The sequence below is a fragment of the Dermacentor andersoni genome, chromosome 1 (genome assembly GCF_023375885.2).
Source record: "Dermacentor andersoni chromosome 1, qqDerAnde1_hic_scaffold, whole genome shotgun sequence".
Taxonomy (NCBI): domain Eukaryota; kingdom Metazoa; phylum Arthropoda; class Arachnida; order Ixodida; family Ixodidae; genus Dermacentor; species Dermacentor andersoni.
Window position 1 is genome coordinate 330337219 of NC_092814.1, and position 8235 is coordinate 330345453.

At 43.0% G+C, this 8235-nt stretch overlaps 1 protein-coding gene across 1 annotated transcript in view; it reads left to right on the top strand.

Moving 5' to 3' along the window:
- LOC126516691 (rab-like protein 6) overlaps positions 1-7572 on the top strand; it is a 90279-nt gene extending 82707 nt beyond the window's left edge. The window contains exons 15-16 of the mRNA XM_050166786.3: positions 593-720; positions 1761-7572. Coding sequence (XP_050022743.2) covers positions 593-720; positions 1761-1994 — 362 coding nt within the window. The 3' untranslated portion in view covers positions 1995-7572. The remainder of the gene's footprint in view (positions 1-592; positions 721-1760) is intronic.
- Positions 7573-8235: the final 663 nt, after the last annotated feature.

An 8235-nucleotide genomic window follows, 5' to 3' on the forward strand; every position in this document is an offset into this window, starting at 1 on the left:
AATCAACCTTTATTTTCCGGTAAACAAAAACTGGACAATCATTTTAACATAAAAGCTACGACAGTAGCTTGATGGGGCCCATAAGACCTTGCATATCAACGTCAGCATAGTACATAGTCAGACAAGTATACACATAGTGCAACGAAATAGTAATTATATACAAAGATTATTAACAGCATTAAAACTAGGACTGCAACAATAAAAAGGCAACATCATTGTGCATCAAAACTGACAGCAATACATAGGCAGAAGAAAGCAAGTGCTTCTCCATATCAAAAATTGTAGTTAGAAACAGCTCAATTAGGATGAGTATGACTAAACATGACTTAACATTCACATGAAATGTTCTCAATGTTACACAGCCTAAAAAATACATATATAAAGAACTCCTTGGAACTGAATAAAGTATAACCGAAGTTGGTTTCGACTATAACTTCTAGCATCTGGGTATTTATTTAGAGTCGCAGGTAGATCATAGGCTATTGACTGGTGTTGATAACCAGTCACTAGTGACAAGTCATGTTTGTCTAAAAGTGTTTTTGTCTCTATTTAATACTTATCTTCTTTTCAACTTTTTGTTCATCTTGCAAAGATAAAGCCACTTCCGTGCCAAAACATCAGCAGAAGCTTGGTGGTGCTTCTGGTGCAGCCAGTGACACTCACGAGGATGATGATGCTTCCATCACGAAGCATAAGAAGCACAAGCACAAGTCCAAAAAGGTGCTTGTCTATTGCTGAACTGAACGTGCTTTTATGAAGTTATTTGTGAACACCAGTACTGGAATCTTTGTGTAACCAGCTGCAGTGGCATGTGTTTGGTTTTGTTGCTCAGTCTTTTCATTCATTTAGGTGGGAGGAAAATACGAACAGTTTTGGTCATACACATTGGCATGTTACTCATTCGCAACATTTGCTGTATGGCTATGATAGCTCTAAGAAATTGCATAGCATGCGCAATTTCCATGTGCCAGTTTCTCGTGTAGGTGTTTGGCTTGTCTACATAGTTATCAGGGTGGTCACACGTTCTGAACCCACACAGCTCCTCCTTGTGGGAAAAAAAAGCTATTCATCATTGAGTATTTGTGTTAGTTAGCACTTTTCCTGGGATGAATGTGAAACTAATGTTTCTATCTGCATTTACCCTTATTTTGATAGAAGTGCTGCTATTATTTTCCAAACTTTAATAATAAATAAAAATAAATAGAATAAACTATTAGGAGGTAAATTATTGCCATCAGATGAAACAGCATGACCCAGGTGAATTATTGTGGCAGCCAAAGGTTATTTGTGGTGTGCAGCTGCATTAATAGACTGCCTGAAAGTGGCGTAACTCATGACATGATATTTGAAGCATAATACTATGGGGTCACTTTTGCACGATCATCTATGAATTTTAACTTTGGACACCAGGTCTCTATAGTAGTTATAATGATGCAGTCATTTAGTATCAAATATGGTATCTACTTGTCTGGCATCTAGATTTTAATAATCACATGCTTTACTTTGTATTGATTGTGGCAACTTTTTTGTTGTTGTTTAGGTCTGTATCACCTTGCCTTCATTTCCCTGCTATGACCTCATTTAAACATGGGGTTTTGCCAAAGTCCTACTCAATTGCAATTCTTTCTAAGATGCTGGAATAAATATGCACAGAGATCTCATCTTGCTCACAGTGTGCATGGATCAGACAATTTGTGCAGTACTGTGGTGAAAAAGAGGCGTTGAATGATTTAAAACGTGTCTGCTTTGGGGACATGCAGGATGACAGCGAGAGGAGCCAGAAGCATCGAAAAGAGAGGACCAAGGACAAGTCAAGCAGGGATAAGGACAAAGGCAACGATGAATCCAGTGACAAAGCTAAGAAAAAGTCTCACCGCAAGCATCGCAAGGCAGTGGAAGAAAGCTCTTCAGATGCAGAAAGGCTGGAGGCTTTCCTGGGCGCTGCTGATGACGTCGGTGTAGAGCGAGCGGCTGAAGCATATGAATCGTTGTGACATATCCACTTTGTAGATAGTGGTGTTGAAGTATACTAGTTTGTGCAGAGTATCAGTGGTGACAGAGCAGGAACATGCATGCTACCATAACAGAAGATGTATGTACCAGAGAAACATCCCACAGATATACTTTAGGTTTGGACTGACAACATAACTTCTGGTATCAGCAGCTTCCTTTCTACTGACAATGGCAGCATCAACTTGAAGGTGCTGTTAAAGCTGATGCTAGAGGACTTGTGCCAACAGTTTGCTTGTTCTAATAGCATGTTGATATCACTGGTGAGGTAGCAATACTCCAGCTTTTTAGGTATTGCTTAACCTATACAGTGGTACACAAAAGATTGTCAGGCCAGAACTCGGCTGTATTTGGTGTGCTTAAACTGAGCAACTGTATGTGAAGTGCTGCTACCACTGTGGCACTAGCCTAATGCAGCACCTGAATAGTGTGGCACTGTGTTGCCTAATGATGCTGCTGGCTACCGGCAATACAGTCACTAGCGCGTGAACCCTCATGCGGCAAGTATTGTTGGAACCTGGGTTAGTGTTATGAACCATACTGAAGTAGTGGTTGCAGTTAGAACTTGTAGCACTTGGCAGTTATATACGGCACACTGCACACTTCTTTCATGTGCCAGCCAACAGTGTCAATGCCGAGTAACTAATATTTACTACTGCTACCAGTGATGCTTCTTTCAGTGGAAAGAGTGACGGTAACCTATGCTGTTGGGCTTTGCAACAGGTAATCCAAAAAGTGTTTGCGAAGTAAAGTATTCAGTGGTTGACAGGCAGATAAATTATTTGCATCATTAATCTCATTTTGTTTTGTGCACTGAAAGCAATGTTCACTCATGTTCAGGGAGCATCAGAAAATGACCATGACTAATGAAAAAAACATTTTTTTCTGAGAGAGTCATTGTAGATAGCTGTTCATGGTTAAAAGTGTTTATCTTTGAGGAACACTCCAAGTGCTGTTTGCAAGGCACCAGCTCGAATAATTACACAAAACAGGGGGCGGGAACACATTGGTTATTCACTGTGCACAGTACCATCGTTGGTCATTTCAGGTCGTGCTTCCAAGTGCTGATAGTCTGGTAACCCTTTTGCTAAAATTCCCAGGTGGTGCCTGAAAGGCAGCCACATGCATGAATTGGTTGTTGCACCCATGAGGCAGTATGTTCCGAGTAGAGTTTCAGGCAGCACATTTCACAAGGTATCTCTTTGGCCACAAACAACTTTTGAATTGGAAAAGACTGCCAAGAAGTGTACCCTGGATTATGTACACAACAGATTTCAAATTTATCCTCTGTATAGCATGAGTGTGCTACAGCTAACCTGCTAACATGTTGCACAGGAGACATTGACATGTCAGATGAACTTTGTTGTATTTACGTGCCAGCCAGTGACACTCTTCGAGGGCAGAGCTGTCACACCTGCAGGTGTTGATATCGACTTGTATGTATTGAAAATGGGGGCACATTTATGTAACTCCACTTTACAGGCTTGCAACTATGTTGAAACATGCAACGGGTACTATATACTGCTTGTTGCTGCAGTGAAGCTAACAAATCTGAGTACTGTTTAGCTCTGTTGTTGTAAGTTATTGGTGAACTTTGCTGTGGGAAGGCATGTATGTCTTCATGATTAAATGCAAATCATCTTGTTTTTATGGACCTGTATGGTCACTGTGATGAGCGCTCCTTATTGAATGCTTGATTGTTGTGTACTAGAATGTTCTGTTTATGGAGGCTCCTGCGAATAGAAAAATCTCGAGGCATCATTCTGTCCTCACTTTGAACAACTTCCTCTCAAAGTTTGCATTGATTGTTATTTGTTTGCCTTTTACCAGTGTTTCATACTTTTCAGTTTGTAACCTCATATTCTGAAACTTTTTAAAGCACGTTTGACAAGGTCCAGATCACATATATGTACTTGTGGCATCAGTGTCATACATTTAATTACTCCAGCTGGCCACAAGTTGCTATGAACAGGGGTGGGACCTGCGCCGATTGGGCCATTTTGATACAAACACAGGTTCTTGCGCCAGACTGTGCCAGAACAACTTTGGCATGTGTGCTCCGGCAGTGACCTTGAACAGCGAGTGGATTCGTTCTCCGAAGAGAGAGAGGGAAGTAAGCTTTATTACGGATGTATTAGTTGTTGAGACCCTGGCGAAGGAGCTAGTGTGGAAGCCATGTGGCCGCAATGCTGTTAGCCCACTCTGTCAGCATGACTTGGCAGTTTGGGTCATCAGTCTTTATTGTACACTCCCCGGCCTTGAGTGTGGGAGCTTGCTGAAGAATCGTTAAAGGTGGGGGGTTGGATGGGCACACCCAAAGTATGCGATCTTGGTCTGTGGTTAGTGCTTCGCAGTACCTGCAGTTAGGTTTAAACTCTTGCCTAGAAATTTTAGCCAACCTTTTGGTGCTTAGCATGGATCGAGTCTGTGCCCACTGTAGAGACGTGACCTGCTCCCAAAAGAGAATCGTGCTCGGGAATGGATATTCTCTGCGCAAATCCTTGTGAAATTGAGTTAATTCGTGATATGTGAGGATGGGTTCAAGCCGGCCATCCGGGTTGAGCGATCCCACCTCCCGGTTATCTGCTGCTTGGGCAGCTATCTGAGCTGCTTCATTACCCGGGTAGCCGGCATGAGCTGGCACCCACATTAGATGGGTAGTGTCGTGAGGTTTGAGAAGTCTGCTTGTAATGGGGTTGATTGCCCCAATAGAGTAGCTTCTTGTGGCCAATTTAGAGTCGGACACAACAAATTTAACATCAGGTAGGGACGTGCCCATGGCAATTGCGGCGTCTCCCGCCTCCACAATGGAGGACATGTTGACTGTGGTGGAGCTAGTGGTTCGACCGCAGCCATCAGCGGCAGCGATTGTGCAATAGCCATTGCCTGTGCAAGCAGCGTCCACGTAGATGGCCAGTTTATTTTTATGGCCTTGTCAGAGAGCGTCCACCCTGACTTTACGTCGATCCATGTTGTCCTTGCCCATGTTTTTGGGGAAAGAGGTAGCGGTAATTTTGGTGCGGATGTTATTAGGGATTCAGCAGTGACGTGGGATGTCTAAAACAGGATTGTGCCCATGGCCCAGAGTATTTCCTGTCCTGTGGCAGTTCCGCATAGTCTGATCATCTGTGGCCATTTCTGTGCTTCAGTAATTTCCTCTGCCATATTGTGAATGCCAAGAGTTAGCAGCCGATTGCTGTTGATCCATTTTGGCAGTTCAAGGGCCTGTTTATATTATAGACTGTGCGGATGAGGATGTTGGTCTTGTCCAGGTCAACTTCCCTAAGATGCAGGTGTGGGCACACGTAAGCTATCCTGCTGATTAGGAAGGCCTGTATTAGTTGATGTGCTTCTTTTTCTTTTATGCCATGCTGCCTACTCGACACCCTTCTGTGGAGGTTATTTAGCTGCCTGGATGTCGTCTGAAGCCAATTGATGACTTCATGATGGTGCATTTTTTTGTTGCACCCATAGTCCAAGTATACGAATTTTGGGTATTGGTGGGACCGGGTTCCTGCCTACTTGTGCGTGAATATGAGAAGGCCTATTGGAGTCTGAGCCCATTTTCCTTTTATTCCAAATGATGAGTTAAAAAAAAAAAGAAGGCTTGCCAAAAAAATTTTTTCTCAGTAAAAGAATGCAGCCGGTCACATTTTACACACCACATGATGCCGCGTCCTTCACAGTTTCTCATAATTTTCATGTTTATAACACTGGACTTTTTGACACTTCCGGCAACTGATCGGCGTCTGCGTAGTAGCTACTCTCGGCTGTTGTTGCTGCTGTCAGAACAGCCAGTGCGGCTGTACTTAGAGTGTATTGGAATACAGTTGAGCGGGCTGAGCGGCGTGGTGCTCCCTAGCTGAGGTGCAAAACAATGAAAAGTAGGCTGAGGGCGCTGCGAATGAACTAGATATTAGGGAGGCGCGCTTCGGCGGGTTCAGCGGGCAGGCATCTTTGTCCCCAGGGCCTAACGTAAAACTATTCTAATCGGTTGTAATCTTGCCCGTATGGACGAGGCCTGAGCTATTTTGACCAATCATGAAGGGCTAATGGCCGATTTGTAATCAAAACATATTGGAATATTTTTATGTTATATAAGAAAGTTAAGCATTAGGTGCTTTGCAATCGCCTTAGTCTATTATGTAAAAATGGCTTTCAAAAGAATTCAATTTCACCCGAAAGGCGAAGGATCAATTGTGATAGCAAATTAGCAGACTGCTATACGAAGTAAGGATAGTAGCCTTATCGGTCGTATGAACTTGTAAACATTTACTTACTAAATTAAGCATGGTGCCGCACGCACGAGTAAATGTGAACACATTTCACTCGGTCACCATGCGCACTCGCTGTCAAAACGCTGAAATGAGGAAGCGCAGCAGTAGCAGTAGGCGAATTGACTTTGGTGCTGCCCCTCGCTTCAGTGCAAACTAAGCGGCGAAAACGCAGCGCACACGAAGCTATCAGCACTCACCGCATGCACTCTGTCCCCATTGCAGATCGCTTTCAAGGTAGGGCCCATGCGGCCACGCCATACGCAGCAGCCACCCGAGTAGAATCCCCCCCCCCCCCCCCCCTCCCATTGCCTTGTGCGCGAAGGAAGAGGGCGTGCTTTCTCCCCGCTTTCCTTCCTTGCACACGTGAGATTGAGCCGCTATTGTCAGCTCACCCTCACACGATTTCACTCGCACATGCGGCATACAGCACGCAGGGACAGTGTTATCACTCTTGGACTTTATACGAAACATCACGGCGATGGTGATGCTGACAACGCCGACATAAATGCACCTGGTGCGTCCATGTAATTGCTATTGCAATAATAAACCACAGTAGTTCATAACACTGGCTTCTCCGTACAGTGTGTTGAAGCGCATTTCTAGGCACTTCACCCATACTGTCGAGACATTAAAGAAAATGTATTTATAAAAGATGTCTTGTGCTACTTTTCGAAATTTCAGACTCTCTATTGTGGGATGCATGCTTTAGTGAGTGCTATCACTAATTAAAAATCTACAGGCACTATTACCAAAATTTTGATGCACTAGACAGTTTTAGTGTCAGAGTAATCTGCTTCAGAATTTAAATTCAGCTTAGGATGTTGCTTCAGACAGTTGCAGTAGAGCGCCCTTGTTGGTTTATTCTGTTTCGTTGTGGTTTCGAAGTGTGCTGCCATATTCCATATTCCATTATTCCACCAAAATTCAGATTGGCCTGCTCCAAACTGCTTCAAAATAATATTTTATCTGGTCCAAATTGCTCCAAAATGCAATTTTGTTGGCTCCAAAGTTCTCCAAAAGGCAATTTTACTTGCTACAAAAATTGCTCCAAGATGACTTTGGGCAGTCCCACCCCTGTATGATAGCAAATTCTGACAGTCACTTGCTTGGCCTGGAAATTTAACAGGGTTACTTTGTGAGCTTTGAATTGTACAGTTTCTTTTTTTGTGTGTTTCTTGCCTTGCTTTCTTATTGAAAGTTTGATTGTGTGCCTGTATTTATAGAGCACTATAGAGCATGACTAGTGATGTTTCTTTGAAGTGACATAAAAGAAGCTTGGAGAATATGCGCTCTGTTTGGTTTACCTATAAAACAAACATTAAAAGCACGCTGTGACTGGCTCAAGAAACGCCAACAAACACTTTCCTTTAGCTTTTGCTGCAAGAATTGCATCAATGGCTTGTCTTTCATTGAAGTAAGTAGTGAGGACACTTTAATTACTGTAAAAAACGTAATGAAGACAGAAGAGTATCTCAGTTATTGTACAGTGATGCATCCATGTTTTATTATCTCTTTTGAACTATCGTAAACACGGAAGCACTAAGAACAATGCTGTTAAAAGGACCCTGAAACATTCTTTTGGTTGTGTTGGTTCTGCTAAATAATTGGGGGAAGTCATTGTAGACATGTCAAGCTTATTAAACCAATAATTAATTAGTTTTAACGGTTGCACATTGCTGGCAATAGTAACCCTACTCCGTTCATTTTCACCCACTTCTGCCCATTGACCGCAAATGGGCGACTTGTCAAGCAGGCAAACAATCTTGTCCGCTTCCTGTGTGGCTTTCTATACAGCTGACTTCCATTAATTCGACCCTGATGGGACTGAAGAAATTGATCGAATTATCCGGCGGGTCGAATTAAACAAGATGCAGAAAAAACACCAAAACATACCGTTGATTCATGTGGCTGTATTTGCCCTATTCTAACGCCCCCCAAATGAAACACA